The sequence below is a fragment of the Pan paniscus genome, chromosome 11 (genome assembly GCF_029289425.2).
Source record: "Pan paniscus chromosome 11, NHGRI_mPanPan1-v2.0_pri, whole genome shotgun sequence".
In the NCBI taxonomy this organism is placed as follows: domain Eukaryota; kingdom Metazoa; phylum Chordata; class Mammalia; order Primates; family Hominidae; genus Pan; species Pan paniscus.
This window is the reverse complement of record NC_073260.2, coordinates 44,868,722-44,886,528: the sequence shown is the minus strand read 5'-3', so window position 1 is coordinate 44,886,528 and position 17,807 is coordinate 44,868,722. Positions and strand designations below refer to the sequence as shown.

The following is a 17,807-nucleotide window of genomic DNA, read 5'->3' as shown; positions in this document are numbered from 1 at the left end:
CCCCAAAACAAGTATTAGGAATAACCAGGACATTATCGCAGAGAACTGGCATTAAGGCACAGAGGCCCATGGAGTCCCCAGGCACAGATGATGCCATATTCTGTACCTACCGGGTCAAGCATGAAGAGGTCCACGCCTTGCCCTGTGGAGAGAGCCACCAGGGTTGCACTACCATACAGTGCATAACCTGCGGCCACAATATTGCGGCCACACTGCAGGGCATCCTTTTCAGAAGGCTCATCCTCTGAGGTCTGTGGAAGAGAGGGATAAATGCCATGTGTTATTGTTGTCTCTGGAGAGAACACTTTGCCAGGGGCCTGGGCTTCAGATCTCCTTGAATCACTGAAGGAAGCGCGGTTCTTTGAATTTTAAGCTGCTGCAAATCTATCCAGAGGAAACGAGTGGCCATGTTGCCAACAGTTCTAGCTGAGCCATGGCAAAGGCCATTCTTGGACTTCTTCCTTCCTGTTTTCCAAACGCATTTGTCTGTAGCCTGACAAGAAAAGCACTCCCAGATGCTAAAACCGTAGCCCCTCTTCATCATAAGCCATGTTCCCAAGCCACGATACTCACAACTCAGATCACTGAGCTGAGCGTGCAGTGTCTCACTCTGCACACTCAACAGCCCTTTGGGGCAGATAGCACCATCACCTCCATGGCTCAGAGGGAGAACTCTGAGAGCAAAACCACCTAAGATTAACAACCTACTGCAGCTGGAGCGGCTGCACAACTCGCCCAGCAGCAGGAAGCCCTGATTCTGCCTTTCTCTCTGACTCTGTGGATGCTCCTTCTCACTTGCTTCTCTTCCCCGCAGCACCTCTTCCTCTGATTCCTTAAATGTTGGTGCTCCTTCTGGTCCTTCTGTGACCCTTGGTACATCCAACCGGTGCAAAATGATTCTTCCTCACCCCCTTATCCAAAATGGGGACTCTTAGCTGCTACATTTGTATTGAGTTACCCCATCTCCCACGACACACACACACGCACACTTATTTGATGGGGTCAAGGATAGATTCATAGATTTGTGATTCAAACTGGCCCAATGTGAGTCTCTCCTCCAGAAACCTAGAATTGGAGTACAGCATCGTTGTGATGTACGTAGAAGCTTTGTAAACCCGAATGTTCTTGCCTCCATGTTCTGACCTCATGGTCTGGTCTTCCAGCGCTTGACGCCATGAGCACTCAGAGCTGCTTCTCTGAAGCTCCCAACACATTTTCATTCACGGGCTTAGTGTCTGACTTCCCAGCTAGACTGTAAGCAACTTGGTGGCAAGTACTAACTCCGTCTTGTTCCTGTCTGTTTACCCATCACCTAGCACAATCCGGTCCACAGATATCGCATTTAATTCACACACACACAAAACACACATATGAGTTTACACACACACATATATACATGCATACATGTAGTGATTTTCAGCATAATAATCCTATACACATTTTTTGGATTTATACTGTTCCATTTTTTGTGTGATTGTAAATAGCACATATTTTAAAATGTAATTATAATTATGAATTAGTTTATTGCTAATATATAGGAATCTAGTTGATTTTGTATCTTGATCTTGTATCCTGTGACCTTGCTAAACTCACTAGTTCTAGGAAGTGTTTTGGTTTTCTGTTTGTAGGTTCCTTGGGATTTTCTACATAGACCATCATGTCATCTGCAAGAACAGTGTTATTACCTGCTTTCCAATCTGTATGTGTTTCATCATCTTCCTTGCCTTATTGTGCTGGCTACAACTTTCAGGATTACATATGTTGGGTAACAGTGGCGAGTGAGGACATCCTTGCTTTGTTACTGATCTTAGAGTACAAGCATTCACTCTTTCACCATTAAATGTAATGCTAGCTGTAGATGTACTTGATAGAGTTAAGGGACGCTCCTCCTCTATTTCTTGTTTTCTAAGACTTTCTTTTTTTTCAGAGACAGGGTCTTGCTCTGTTGCCCAGAGTGGAGTGCAGTGGCTTGGTCATGGCTCACTGCAGCCTCCAACTCCTGGGCTTAAGTCATCCTCCCATCTCAACTTCTTGAGTAGCTGGGACTACGGGTATGCACTACCACCCCCCTCTCCAGCTAATGTCTTTTTTGAGATGGGGGTCTTGCTATGTTGCCCAGGCTGGTCTTAAACTCCTGGCCTCAAGCAATCCTCCTACCTCAGCAAGTTTCTTTTTAAAATAATGAATGAGTGTTGAATTTGTTCAAATGTTTTTTCTCCATCAATAGATACGATTGTGTGATTTTTCTTCTTTAGCCTGTTGATATGGTGGATTACACTGACTGATTCTGAATACTGGATCAGTCTTCCATCACCAGAATAAACCCCACCCAGCCATGGTGTATAATTTATTTTATGTATCGTTGAATTCTATTTGCCAATATTTTGTTAAGAGTTTTTGCATTTATTGATAAGGAATTTTTTTGAACAATCTTTGTCTGGTTTTTGTATCAGGATAACACTGGTTTCATAAAATGAATTGGGAAGTGTTCCTTCCTATTCTCTTTTCTGGAAGAGACTGAATAATCTGTGAATATTTGTTATGTTTTTCCAGTAAACCATCTGAGCCTGGAGATTTCTTTTTTTGGGCATGAGTTTCTTAATAGTATTGAGCCCTGTAGATAGCCATTCAAAGTATCTGTTTTATATTGGGTGAGTTAGAGTATTGTAGTTTTTGAGACATTGGTTCGTTTCATCTAAGTTGTCAAATGTATGCATGTGGAGTTGTTTCTAATATTCTCTTTTTATCCTTTTGAAAAACAAGGCAACCTGAGATTAACAATCTACTGCATAAATACACAATTCTCTGATCATTTTCCCAAGATAAATTCCCAATAATTAAATAATTGGGTAAAAATCTTTTGATACATATTGAAAAATTGTCCTCCAGAAAGAGTGCATCAATTTATACCTTTACCACTAATAATAAGAGAGTTCATTTTAATTCAGCCTGGTAAACACAAGATAGCATTGTCTTTTCAACTTTGTCAATTTGACAGGTGGACAAAATGACATCTCTTTTGTTTTAACTTCTATTTTTTATGAGTCAGGTAAAACCTTTTATATGTTTATTTTGACCATTTTTATTTTGTAAGTTGTCTCTTTCATGTCTTGCTTATTTTTCTATCAGGATATTCAACTTCTTGTTTATTTTAATAGCTCTTTATATATAAAGGATATTAATGTCTTGTATATGTCACAAATATTTTCCTCGATTGTCATTGCCTTCTTATTTATGGTGCCTGTTTTTGCAGTGCAGTTTTAAAATTAAAATTATTCATGACATTCCATATGTTTTCTTCTCTTGTCTTTATGTTTAGACTGAATTTCTCCTACATCAAGACAGGATGACACAAATATTCTTGTCTTTTCTTTCTGGTTTTATTCCCCACCTCTCTACCAAACTCATCAACTCATCTGTAATTTATTTCTATGCATGGAAAAAAAAGAATGGTTCAGTTTTTGTATTTGTCTAACATGGTCCTGAGATTTCAAAAACCCAGTTTATATCAGCAATCTTCATTGCCATGACACCTTTCTCAGTAAATTTTATAGTAGTTTGCAAATGATTTAGTGCATCTTTTTATTTTTTTCTACACCAATAAATATCTGAGCCCATCAGATAAGTGGTGCTTCCTACCACTACTTTTTGGTAAAATTAATGAAAATTGCAAGAGCTCCATGTATTTGGTGGTAGAAATTATGAAATGTGGACTTTTTTCCTTTTTGTTGAGGTATAAAGCATATAGCAGAGCATACAAATCTTAATGGTACATCTTGATAAATTTTTACAAATATAATATACACTTATGTGTATTTATAGAATATTTTACATAACATCCAGATCCATTTATATAACATTTCCAGCAACCTAGTGGACTTTAAGCCTAGTGAAGCCAGGCCTAGTAGTCTCTTCCAGTCACTATCACCTCCTGCCAAAGGTAACCTCTATTCTCACCTTTATCACCAAATCTAACTTTATCTGGTTTGGAACATCATATAAATGAAATGACACTGCATATGTTCTTTTGTATGATTTTCAAGTTTACTTCTTTGCAATTTTACCTATGTTGTTATACATAGCAGTTTGTTCTTTTTCATTGCTATGTAGTTTTCTGTTGTATGACTATATCACAATTTATTTCTCCATTCTCATGTTGATATGCATTTGGATTTTTCCGGTTTGGGGCTACTATGACTAATTTCTCCATCTTTGGGCAGACACAGCATTCCTTTCTTCTGTGTGGGTCCCAGGAATGAAATTGCTTGGCCATAGTGTGTAAATATCTGTTTAGCGTTAGTAGATCCTATCAAATGTTTTCCAAAGTAGTTATACTATTTGATAGTCTCACCAACGAGGTATAAGAATTCCAGTTTCTTTGCCAACACTTGGTATGCTTAGTTTTTTTAGATTTAGCCACTCTGGAAGAGGAGAATGGTGTCTCACTGTGGTTTTAATTTCCATCTTCCTAACGTAACTGGGCAGCTTAGCTTCATAATATATTTTAAAACATTTTTCCCTTCTCTTGGGTTTCAAGATATAACCTTGAAGCAAACTGCAGAAGCCTTTTCTCTTAGCTATAAAATAGCTCCCTTTCTCACCGTATATACTCCCTGCACATTTAGCTAACTGCATGCTAGTATCTATTATGTGCCTTCTTAGAAGTTCCAGGAGGTAATCTTGAGACGGACAGACCAAGCATGGAGACCTAGCTGCAAAATTCCAGAGATTACTTCCATGCAGCTAATTAACAACTCGGCCACTGTTGAGATGATGTCAGCCTGAGGACCAGGTGGACTGGCACCAAAGATAATCACAAAAACAAGACCCAGAGATACTGTACTCAGCACAATTCTTGCATGCCCTCCTTAATCAAGTTTTCCTCTTTTAAACCCCTCCCTTCCCCCGAAATAGTCAAAGTGGTTGCTTTGATGGGAATCTGGCCACTTCCCCTTTACTAGTTGTGGTTAATAAAGTCACTTTCTATCTACCAGGCCTCACTCTTGTTAACTGGACTCTGCAGGCAGTGAGCATGTGGACCTGCATTCAGTTACAATTTTAGTGGCCCATACAGTGTGCTCTGGGGGCCCAAGCCCATGGTCTGGTTTCTATTGGACAGGGCCTGTGGGGCTGCCTGTGGGCTCTAGTTGCTTGTGGCTACCTGACCCCTTGGCTGGAATGCTAGGGAGTCTCCTGCAGCTGCCTAGATGCTTTTGTCTTGGGGATCCTCTCTTTCTCTTCCTGCTGCAGTGCCTGCTACCTCCAATATTTCACTGGTGCACTGAAAGTGACTTTTAGAGAAGTGACAAACTTTGGAATTTTGGAACTTTGAAACTTTGGAACTTGGTGAGTTAGTCGGAGTGCATTTGACCACCGTCTGCCTCTTTTGGGATGTCACTGGGACTCTGCTCTATTTAGACTTGGCCACTAGTGACACCATTTGAGCATTTTATGCATTTGTATTTGTTTGTATTTGTGGCACCCTTGGGGCCTTGCTGGGTTCAGGCTGTTCCAGGGCTGGGGTTGGGGGGGCATTGGAAACTGAGGTGAGGGATTTGGGACTCTACTCAGCCCTCCATCCCCCCACTTCTTCCAAGTCATCCTCCTGATAATCTTGGAGCACCTACAGCCTTATTCCTCTTGGCCAAAAGCACCCATAGCTCCCTCTGGCTAGAAACATTTCACTTTGACTGGTGACTTGCAAAGGTGGGAGGGGTTCATCCCACACCATGTAGGTCTGGGGCACTGAGGCTCTCTCTGACAGGAGATAAACCTGGGTGGTGAGGGTACTGACCCCAAGCCTTGCAGTGGCTGAAAGGCTCACAAGCCTCCCCTCCTTCCTTTCTCTTTCCTCTTCCTTCCTGTAAAACTTGACCTTTGTCCTCTACATCTCTTTCTTTTCTTTTTCTCATTTCCTGTCCAATCCAGGGGTTCAGCCTTGAAGGAGAAAAACAGTTTCCAACATCATGGCCTCTGATTTTGTCATCTTCTCTGGGACTGGTTACATATTCTGGCCCATTTCTGTGCACATTTTAAACTGATGGGCAAATTACAACAAGAAAAATTCAGAGTTCAAATGGTTAACCTACACTGTGGAGTTAAGTAGAATCTTCTTTAGCTCTCTACCTTCCTCTCTTTTCTGCCTGCTTTAAATCTGCTGTTATTAAACTGCTGGTGCGAGTTTAGAACCATGTTTTCCCATATTTTATTGTAAAAAATATTTATGGTCTAAATTGAATATAAACATTGAAAACTCATTTGAAACTGAATAGCAAAAAGGGGTAAAAGATTTAAAAAGAAAAAAACCCAAACTGCCATAGAGACTGCTTTACCCCAAATTTTGGCTGCCAGCTTTCCTTGGATTACCTATCAGGGCAAACAAAGTTAGCCACGTGGACAGCTTCCAATTTTGTCAGAAAAATAACTTGAAGCCAGCTTTTATAGGTCAGTGAGTTTGTGATGCTATCTCATGATTAGAGTTCTCAGATAAAAGCTCTTAGACCTTTGTTTGTGTATGGATGTATACATGTTTAGATATGTTTATGTAATGTACATGTTATAGTTATGTTCTGTGTCGTGTCTAGCATGCTACCAAATTGGCTTATAAGTAAGTGAGTACACATAAATTAAGTTCAAATGCTTTCCAAGTTCGCATGAATCTTTGATAAATAAAACTGGCTTCAAAAATTATTAGTAAAATAAAAACAAAAATGCCTTCAGAATCATCAGCATACATTTGTGTCTAAGCAAATAAATTTTATATTTGTCTCTGCTAAATGTTTAAAGTGTCAGGGTTTGGCGCAAAGATTGTAAGATTATAACCCAGCCAAACACAGAGTAATCTTTGTGTAATTTTTTTGACAAATAAGACTAAGTTAGGATTGTTAGTTCAATGAAAGCAACTGAATCCTCTGAGTTATTGGCAAAATGACCATGGATTTAACTTTGAGGTTCTTACTTAGGTGTTCACCTAATGTTCGGACTTTTAAAATGGTTAACAGGGAAATAACTTTAAATAATGACTAACTTTGTATAATATCTGTTTTCAGAAAGAATCTAGATAAACTTAAAGATTAAAAAATTAAATACACATAAATGAAATATGTTTTTTAAGTGAATTTTTTCTGTAATTTAAAATCTTAAAATTATTTTAAATTAAATAATAAATGCTTATTGGATGTCTGGTTTACTTCTAATTTTTTAAAAATTATAATAAATTATGGCACTAATTTACAATAAAATATGGGAAAATATGGTTCTCAAATTGTGAAATGACTTCATCTATAAAATGCTAACATCTGACAAACCGTTCAGGACTTCTTGCTTACTAAGTTTCCACTAAAATGTAAAGTTAGTAGAAATAAAAATTCTAATGACTATATAATTCTATGAATTGTATTCGTATTGTAAAAATAATTTTATAGGCTGGACGTGGTGGCTCAGGCCTGTAATCCCAGCACTTTGGAAGGCTGAGGCAGGCGGATCACAAGGTCAGGAGATCGAGACCATCCTGGCTAACACGGTGAAACCCAGTCTCTACTAAAAATACAAAAAATTAGCTGGGTGTGGTGGCGGGCACCTGTAGTCCCAGCTACTCGGGAGGCTGAGGCAGGAGAATGGCGTGAACCTGGAAGGCGGAGCTTGCAGTGAGCGGAGCTTGCACCACTGCACTCCAGCCTGGGCAACAGAGAGAGACTCTGTCAAAAAAAAAAAAAGGTTATTTTAAAAGAGAGAATAATTTTATATATTAAAAAAAAAACTTGGCCAGGCACGGTGGCTCATGCCTGTAATCCCAGCATTTTGGGAGGCCAAGGCGGGCAGATAACAAGGTCAGGAGATGGAGACCGTCCTGGCTAACACGGTGAAACCCCGTCTCTACTAAAAATACACAAAATTAGCCGGGCGTGGTGCCGGACGCCTGTAGTCCCAGCTACTCAGGAGGCTGAGGCAGGAGAATGGTGTGAACCCAGTAGGCAGAGCTTGCAGTGAGCCGAGATTATGCCACCGCACTCCAGCCTGGGCGACAGAGTGAGACTCTGTCTCAAAAAAAAAAAAAAAAAAAAAAAGTTGTATGGTAAATTCTTGTCCTAAAAATAATGACTGATATCTAAAGAAACAAAATTCAGGACAAGTCAAAAAGTTTAAGCATGTCATAAATGGTTTGTATAAATTGTATTAAAGTTTGTGGAGAATTTATAAAAGAATTTTGCATGTGATTAAGTTACCTATAATTAAAAGGGGATTATTTATAATAGCCCCCTATGTTTAAAGCAAGGTTGTCTGTCTTAAGGTATTTATTTGCTCCTAATAACAAGAAATTTTACTTTTATAACCTCTTTCTCTTAAAAACTTCTCAGAATCATATCTCAGAAGTTTGGCTTTGCTGTGTCTTGCTGCTTTCAGCTTTTTCTCCCCTTGAGAAGGCCTGAGAGGATAACTCTCTCATTCAGCTTTTTCCTCAACTCTTGTGATCTTTTTCCTCCAATTTTATTATTATGGCCTGGCACTAAAACATTTTATCTTAAAGGTCTAGAAAAGCAATATTTTCCTACATTATTACTTGATTCTGTACTTTCCTTGATATGTCTAAATTTGTCAATATGATTAGAAAGCTTCTCATGCAGTTACTGAGAATTATCTATTTCCCTGATACACTCCCAGTTTGACTTCCAGGTTATCCAAATAGGCTTCCCCTAAGGAGAAGCAGCTACACTGCAGGTTTTTCTTTCCCTGTCTGGTAATTCACTTAAGAAACAGCATTTTACATTTTATCAAAATAATTCCTATGTTGTCTTTATTAGGTTTTAATTGCTTAGAAAAGTTGAGATCTAAAAGGGTTAAAGTTTGTACAACCATATAACGTTCTGTATTGCCTTTTATTTATTTGTTTGTTTGTTTGTTTGAGACAGAATCTTGCTCTGTTGCTCAGGCTGCAGTGCAGTGGCACAATCTCAGCTCACTGCAACCACCGCCTCCTAGGTTCAAGTGATTCTCATGCCTCAGCTTCTCAAGTGGCTGGTCCAACATGCCCAGCTAATTTTTGTATTTTTAGCAGAGACAGTGTTTAGCCATGTTGGCCAGGCTGGTCTTGAACTCCTGGCCTCAAGTGATCCACCTGCCTCAGCCTCCCAAAGTGATGGGATTACAGGTGTGAGCCACCATGCCCAGCCTGGATTGCCTTTTAAATCTTTCAATTATCACTCTGGTTAAATGAGCAACTATTGTTTAACAATGACCTACAGTTCTGTTTTAATCAATTGTTTTGAGCCTTTTAACATCTTTAACTTTTTCAAAATTGAATCCTAAATTAAGTTTCTGACTTGCTGCTGGGGTTTACCAAAGCTATAAAAATTAATCACCACTAGGTTTTAAAATCATTTTACAGGTTCCAGACAGGTCAAAGTCTCTAGTATCACTACCTCTAGTCCCTAAAAAAGGCCCTTATCAGGTACTATTAACAAATCCTTGTGCAGTTAAGTTACAGGGCTTTGACTCCTGGGTGCACATATTTCATCTAAAGAAGGCATTGGCTCCTGCCAGTATCTGATACCAAACTCAAGCCAACCAAAGCCTTGTCTCTGGATCCAGGCAAAGGTGACAATCAAAGTCACCTGCTTTAATGAGACACAAGGACAGCCTTGTAGTCAAAACCAGTAAGATTATTAATTTTGCCTCTGTCTAAAGTAATATGATTTATTCTATGCCTTAATACCAAATAATTAAAATGCTTAACTACCTATAAGCCTCCTTTCCTGTCATTCTCAGAACTAGGCTGGGCTTATGATACTTTAAAACATTACTAATTCTTTGTATTTTGTTTTACCTCCAGAATTGAAACTATTCAATCCCCCAGGCCTAAAGACTATCGTGGAAGAAGTGAGCATCTGAGATAGTAAGGGCCAGTCTTATGGGATCAAATTAATTCAGAGCCTCCAAATCCAGGACGGACACAGAGAGGCTTCAACAACTGAACAAAATGCTTGTGTTTTGTGCAGCTAAGTGCTACTAGCCAAGCTCACAGTAGCTCGATGTATAGATTTGTAGATAAGTCAATTTTGGAAGCTTGCCTTTTGGCTTTGGGTTTTTGGCTTTTACATTGCTTAAAAGGGGTTTTAAGGTTAATGAATGCCTGGCCACCTCCATTCCCATCTGGCCTGGAACATTTAACTGGCTTCCACTGTTTTGACTCTAAGTCCCTGGGCCATAGGGGTCCCATCGAGGAACATGATGGACCCTGGGAAGGTAACCATACCACCCCAGCATCCACATGGGACAAAATAAAGGCTTGGCCATCAATACTGCCCCTGGAATACCTTGACAAAGAAGGGAGAATATAAACTAAAATAAAATCCTAAGCCTCTCAACAGACTGAATGGACCTGCCTCTTGGCCAAAGGAAATCCCCAGATAAACTGAAAAATGAGTTCAGGCCATGGCAGGAAGCGGGATCAGACATGCCTCCCTATACCTTCCCCCACTTTTTGGAATTAGGCACAACTGAAAACCCTAAGATTGACAAAATAGGCTGTTTGTCACAATAAAATACCCAGTTAGAAACGGGACCTAAGGCCACGCCAGGCAAGGGTTAGTCACTCACTCCTATTTTGAAGAGGAAACCATGTCCTAACTGCCATAGGTTTTTCTTTTTCTCTAGCAGCCAAACAATCGCTGGCCTTAAGATCAGCTGATTAACTCACCCCCAGCCTCTTGTTCCACCAGCCAAGACTACAGCTTTAGTTAGACGAAAGACTAAATTTCAGTAGCTCTCCTGATAAAAGACCACCAACCATGGGCTAGGTCTGGCCAGTTTACAGAAAGCACACACTGTGTGCCTTTATGTCCTAGAAAGATCTTTTGATATACAGGACCTAAATGGAATACATTCCACCCCAAAATAAACATGGGTCATACATGCATATTTATTCAATACACATATGTCAGGACCATCTTCATAAATATTCATAGCTCCTCCTATAATCTGTTAAATATGTGTGTGCATGCGTGTGTGTGTGTGTTTGTATAGTTTGTTTGTTTTGAGAGGGAGTCTTGCTCTGTTGCCCAGGCTGGAGTGCAGCAGTGCAATCTCAACTCACTATAACTTCCATCTCCAGGTTCAAGCAATTCTCATGTCTCAGCCGAGTAGCTGGGACCACAGTCAAATGCCACCACTCTTGGCTAATTTTTTTTTTTTTTTTTTTTTTTGAGACGGAGTCTCGCTCTGTCACCCAGGCTAGAGTGCAGTGGCGCGATCTTGGCTCACTACAAGCTCTGCCTCCTGGGTTCACGCCATTCTCCTGCCTCAGCCTCCCAAGTAGCTGGGACTACAGGCACCCACCACCACGCCCGGCTAATTTTTTTGTATTTTTAGTAGAGGCGGGGTTTCACCATGTTAGCCAGGATGGTCTCGATCTCCTGACCTCGTGATTCGCCTGCCTCGGCCTCCCAAATTGCTGGGATTACAGGCATGAGCCACCCTGCCCAGCCCCCCGCCTTTTTTTTTTTTTTTTTTGAGACACAGTTTCACTCTTGTTGCGCAGGCTGGAGTGCAATGGCACAATCTCAGCTCACTGCAACCTCTGCCCCCGGGTTCAAGCAATTCTCCTGTCTCAGCCTCCTGAGTAGCAGGGATTATAGGCGCCCGCCACTATGCCCAGCTAATTTTTGGTATTTTTAGTAGAGATGGAGTTTCACCATGTTGGCCAGGCTGGTCTCAAACTCCTGACCTCAGGTGATCCGCCCACCTCAGCCTCCCAAAATGCTGGGATTACAGGCATGAGCCACCATGCCCAGCCTGTTAAATACGTATATTTTGCCAACCTGTTGTCAAGCCCCACAGGAACCCCAGATATAATTGACAGTGGGGACCATGAAGTATAAGTAAAACTAAGTGCTGTACATACTTCCTGAATAATGCCCAAAACATACCCTCAGCCCCACAAGACACAGAAAAGCAAACTGCTACTATGTCTTAAACCCACAATGTCTTTAAATCATATGGCTTTAGATATCCTAACTACAACCCAAGGCAACACTTGTGCATGAATTAAGGCTGAGAATTAGATATCTACCAGATTATTCTCACAATATAACCCACACTATACAGGACTTAAATACTCATATTTCTGCCATAGATTCCCTATCTCAAGACTCTGTAAGAGCACAGTTTAATCAACTTCCTAATACATAGAAGACTCTCAAATACAATGTAACTGGCACTCTGCTTATTGTTCTCTTTGGTTGCTATGGATTGTTTGTTTGAGAGCGAGTCTTGCTCTGTCACCCAGGCTGGAGTGCAGTGGCATGATCTCAGCTCACTGCAACCTGCACCTCCTGGGTTCAAGCAATTCTCGTGCCTCAGCCTCCTGAGTAGCTGGAATTACAGGCGTGCACCATCACCCTGGCTAATTTTTGTATGTTTAGTAGAGACGGGGTTTCACCATGTTTCCCAGACTGGTATCGACCTCCTGGCCTCAAGTGATCCGCCCGCCTCGGCCTCCCAAAGTTCTGGGATTACAGGCGTGAGCCACCGCAGCTGGCAAGGTTGCTATGGATTTTATTGCCATTGTATACTTTATATGGAATGAAGGACAAGTTTTCTGAATTGTGAAGTTTCTAGTCCTGCTGGATGTCACAAACCCACCCAGCTCTCTGTTGCTAGGATTTCAGGGTAGGCAGAATGGCCCAAAAGATACGCCAGTCCCCAGGATCTGTGAATACTCAGCATTGCATGGCAACAAAGACTTTTCAGGTGTACTCAGGTGTTCGGATTTCAAATAGGGAGATCACCGTGGACCTTCCAGGTTAGATTAGTTCAATCTAATCCAATGAGTGTTAGCAGAAAACTTTCTGTGGCTACGGACAGCAGAGATGAGGCAAGAGGGGGAGAGGATGTCAGAGATTCAGAATGCCACCTGGAACCTAATGCCATGTCTGACATTTGTGTTGCACCCAGACTTTCAAAACAAGATCTCAGCTGTCCTTCTGTGTTACCCTCCCAGGAATGCCAGAAAGTAGGCAGAGGAAGAATCACCAATCCAGTTCTTCTAATGAGGAGCCCCAGGCAGAGAAAAGTTGGTGGTTTGCCTACAGTGGCTTTTCTCGTTAGTGGGAAGACAGAGGGTAGGACTCCAAACACACAGCTGTCAGCCCAGGAACCTTCCAGAGACCACCACAGGAAGGAGGTGTAAAATGTCAGCCTGTCTACTCACCTTTCTATAGATGGCAAAGATGGTTCCGATGGAGGCCAGGCAGTCAATATTGGAAGATCCATCCAGTGGGTCAAAGCAGACCACGTATTTCCCCTAAATCAGAGAGGAAAGCACCAACTGGTCAGCACATCTTCCCATTAGCACAATTGCTCTGTGTCAGGGCTGTGCGTGGCAGAGTACACCACATCGAAAAGAGACTGAGAACCACAGCATATCTTTATCAAAAAACACCATGACTTATGGAGGGCAGGTGCCAGTTTATACACAAATACTCCTCTGGGTTTTGTATCCATCTCGCCTGTCTGATGCGAAGACCAGAAGATAAAGTGGGTGTGTCTTGAGAGACCAACGTCCCCCACACCCACCCACTCTGCTGTCACAGGCAGCTCAAGCCACCAAGGGAAGCCCCAGGTCCTTTTTATAGCCCCCTGTGTGCAAGGTCACGAGAGACCCTTAGTGATGGGGACCGGAACCCCCAGGCCAATTAAACACAGGTAATGCAACTTCAAGAGAAATGAGGGTCATTTCTCCCTCCACTTGATTTAGTTTTCCCTGACTTTCCAGTGAGTACTGGCCTAGCTTCATTTGAGCTTTGTTTCCTGTTTTTTTTCCTTGCTCATCCAGAGTAGAAAAGAAAAGTTAGATAATTTGTAAACTTGGAAATTCCCCAACATCTCTATAATAATCCAATTTAAAAAAAAAAAAAAATCCAATTTAGCCCATTCATTCATGCATGCATGCTTTCAGCAGATACATGTTGAGCTTTCAGCATATGCTGGGAAGTGTTCAAGGCCCTGGGGTTTGTTTCCGGGGGGTCAGCGATCCCGGCAGCAAGGCTGGATTTCATGGCACTGACATTCCAGTGGGAGAACAGAGAGCACACAGGTCAGGACACACACAAGCAGGCTGTGGCACGTGCCCTAAGGAAAACCCACGCAGGCTGGGGGCTGGAGAGCCATGAGGGGGGTCACATTGGATGACAGGCCTGACTAAAATTAAGGAATGAAGAAACACACAGAGACCTAGAAAGCAAAATTGTTTTGTTTTCTTGTTTTTGTTTTGTTTTGACAGAGTCTCACTCTGTTGCCCAGGATGGAGTGCAGTGGTGTGGTCAGAGCTCGCTGCAGCCTAGAGATCCTGGGCTCAAGCAATCCTCCCACCTCAGACTCCCGAGTAGCTGAGACTACAGGTGCACACCACCATGCCGAGCTAAATTTTTATCTTTTGTATCTTTATGTTGCCTAGGCTGGTCTCAAACTCCTGAGCTCAAGCAATCCTCCCACCTCAGCCTCCCAAAGCACCGGGATTGCAGGCGTGAGCCACCGCGCCCATCCTAGAAAGAATTTTTGACAGAGAGATCAGCAGGTTTGGAGTATTCAAGAGCTGCCACGGGCCAGGCATGGTGGCTCACGCCTGTAATCCCAACACTTTGGGAGCCTGAGGTGGGTGGATCACCTGAGGTCAGAGTTCAAGACCAGCCTGGCCAACATGGCGAAACCCCGTCTCTACTAAAAACACAAAAATTAGCGGGGCGTGGTGGCGCATGCCTGTAATCCCAGCTAGTCAGGAGGCTGAGGCGGGAGAATTGCTTGAACCCGGGAGGCAGAGGTTACAGTGAGCTGAGATTGCGCCATTGCACTCCAGCCTGTCCAACCGGGCAGTAGAGCAAGACTCCGTCTCAAAAAAAATAAAATAAATAAAGGAACTGACATGAAGACCTATGTGGCTATGTGGCTCAGGCCAATCGGAGAAGACAATGGTAGATCAGACTGGTGAGAGAAACAAGAGTCATATCAACTGAAACTGAAAGTTGGAAGTAATAGGTGTGATGTAGCTAAAATTATGTGAGACGAGGGCAAAAGTGCCTTGTGCAGTACCTGGCATAGAGCAGAGGTTAAATTAATTTGGCTTTAAATTCTTTTCCATTCCTCCAGCTAATCACAAAGAAATGGCCTCTTGTCTATTGACTATATTGCAGCTGAACATTGATTGAAACTTTTGGCCATTGGCAAACCTCTCTGTATAATAAGCTGTGTGTGAACCCATAGTGAATGCAGACCCTCCCCAGCCATGCCTTCCTTCACTGACTTCACCATCCTACGAGGCAAGAGCACAGGAGGCTTGTGGTTTTGTTTCTGGACCAGTCTAACAGCTTGTCAGGCACAAAGAAATCTCTGCTGAAACTGTAACCCCTCGCAAAGTGCCGGCTGGGGGCGGGGGTGGAATGAGAAGGCGGGGCAGTGAGAGGCTGTACAGTACAGCTCTTCCCTGGACTCCACAAGGTTAAGCCCCCAAAAATCTGGCTCTTGTTACTGATTAAGTGAACAGCCACGAACAAGCGCCCACTGAGGCGGTTCCTGCATCACTCTGAACTATTTCCTGAATGAATCACTGTCCTACTGTGGAGTCTTCTTTCTCTAGACAGCACAAGATTTCCAAGTAGAGAAGTATGCAATCCTTTGTTTCCAGAAAACAAATGTTAAGAAATAGAGGAGAATCCTGGGAATTAAAGAAAAGCAAGGCGGCTTATTTCCGGCTCGGTATCATCATCTACTGGCGAGCGGTTACCGCAGCCCCATGACGCACCCTCTTCTCCTTGGTGGTGATGATGGCGTCCTTATTCTCTTCTGAGACCAGGACGCAGGTACTATAGGAGGATTGGAGCATGTTGATCACCAGGGAATTGGATAGCACGTCCAGTTTCTTCACCTCATCTCCCGTCACGTTCACGCTTCCTGCGATTCCATACCTGAGAAGACAAAAGGCTGAATGAGGAAGTCACTAGGGGGTCTTAACTCCAGCAAAGAGCCCGGGACCCTAAAACGCCAGCAGTGCAGTCCCCTCTCGTTCTGTGTCTCTGGAGTCTCCAAGTCACACGTGCAGAAGAAGGCGATTATGCCTCGCAGGATGCCTCTCAGCCTTGCCTCCCTTACACCTTGGAGTCGTTGTCATATTTTCTTAGCCTTCTAATGAGATGACCCAGGATTCAGTCTCACTAAAACACAAACCCAGGCTCAGCACGGGGAGATGGAGCAGACGGGGGGGCTCATCAAATCAGACCCATTGCCATAACTGAGGACTCCAAAAGTAAAGGACCGTGGCCTCCAGCTCCTGGAATTTGTTTTTTCTTTTTTCCTTTTTTTCTTTTTTGAAACGGAGTCTTGCTCTGTCGCCCAGGCTGGAGTGCAGTGGCACGAACTCTGCTCACTGCAAGCTCCGCCTCCTGGGCTCACGCCATTCTCCTGCCTCAGCCTCCCGAGTAGCTGGGACTACAGGCGCCCGCCACCACGCCTGGCTAATTTTTTTCTGTATTTTTAGTAGAGACGGGGTTTCACCATGTTAGCCAGGATGGTCTTGATCTCCTGACCTGGTGATCCACCCGCCTCAGCCTCCCAAAGTGCTGGGATTACAGGCATGAACCACCGTGCCCGGCCAAGCCCTGGAATTTCAAGTCTTTGTGGATTGTCCTCACACAGTGCCCTGCTGGAATGAATTAAAATTGCCCTGTGGTAACTTGGTGTTACTTGAACTGAGAAGGAAATGTGGCGGCAGACTTATTTCATTTTTTTCTTCACTGCCATCCCAAGCAGTATAAGAGAGTGCTACTACGAGAATTCTATGCCAGTCAGGGCCAGGGCCTCGTGCCTGTAATCCCAGCACTGTGGGAGGCCGAGGCGTGTAGGTCTCTTGAGCCCAGGAGTTCAAGACCAGTCTGGGCAACACAGTGAGACCCTGTCTTTACAAAAAAATACAAAAATTAGCTGGATGTGGTGGCACACACCTGTAGTCCCAGCTACTTGGGAGGCTGAGATGAAAGGATCATCTAAGCCTAGGGAGGTGGAGGTTGCAGTGAGCTGTGATCATGCCACTGCACTGCAGCCTGAGCGATGGAGGGAGACCCTCAAAATAATTCTATCTAGAGGCTTTGGGTTTTAGAGCTCATATGCAAAGGTCTCCCCACTTCCACCCTCGCCCCTTCAGGGGGTTCTCAACACACCAGCAGGAGGGGTCCTCCTAAAGTGCCCGCCCCCCAGTCTTACCCAGAGGCAAAATCCAAGTCCCCACAAGTGGGTGTCAGGCACCACTGTGGAATCTCTGCGCCCGGGTTGGCATGGCTGCCCGTCTCTCTCATCCTCACAGGGCCAGCCCCAGCCTCTGAAACCTCCAAGGCACACACCTGCCTTGTGACTGACTGCCCAGTGGCCTTGCTGCCCCACCTGGGACACTCTTCCTCAAGAGCCATGTGGCGGCCACCCCAGTCAAGCTTTGGCTCAAGGATCATCTCTCAGTGGTGCCTTCTCTGGCCGTCTGTTTGGAGCAGCATTCCCTGGTCCCCAACATCTTACTCGATGCATTTTCTCCTCTGCCCTGACCACCATCTAGGTTCTGTTTATTGTCTGTGAGCTTCCACAATGGCAGGATTTTTTTTTCCATTCTGAGGGAAGCCGTATCCTTCATGTGTCCACCCTGCACCACTACAGCAAGGCTCAGCCACCCCGCCACCCTCTCACGTTCCAACAGATGTCCCTGGGCCAGCACCCAGCAAGCGGCTCTGGTCCTTCTCGCCTTCACTAATGGTGTTCCCACCACAGCAGTGCTC

General features: G+C 43.4%; 1 protein-coding gene across 1 annotated transcript in view; it reads right to left on the bottom strand.

Moving 5' to 3' along the window:
- Window positions 1-17,807, bottom strand: part of FBP2 (fructose-bisphosphatase 2) — a 36,519-nt gene that overhangs the window by 13,826 nt on the left and 4,886 nt on the right. The window contains exons 2-4 of the mRNA XM_003811152.4: window positions 15,794-15,956; window positions 13,208-13,300; window positions 111-251 (exon numbers count right to left, since the gene is read on the bottom strand). Of these exons, the coding sequence (XP_003811200.1) occupies window positions 111-251; window positions 13,208-13,300; window positions 15,794-15,956 (397 nt within the window). The remainder of the gene's footprint in view (window positions 1-110; window positions 252-13,207; window positions 13,301-15,793; window positions 15,957-17,807) is intronic.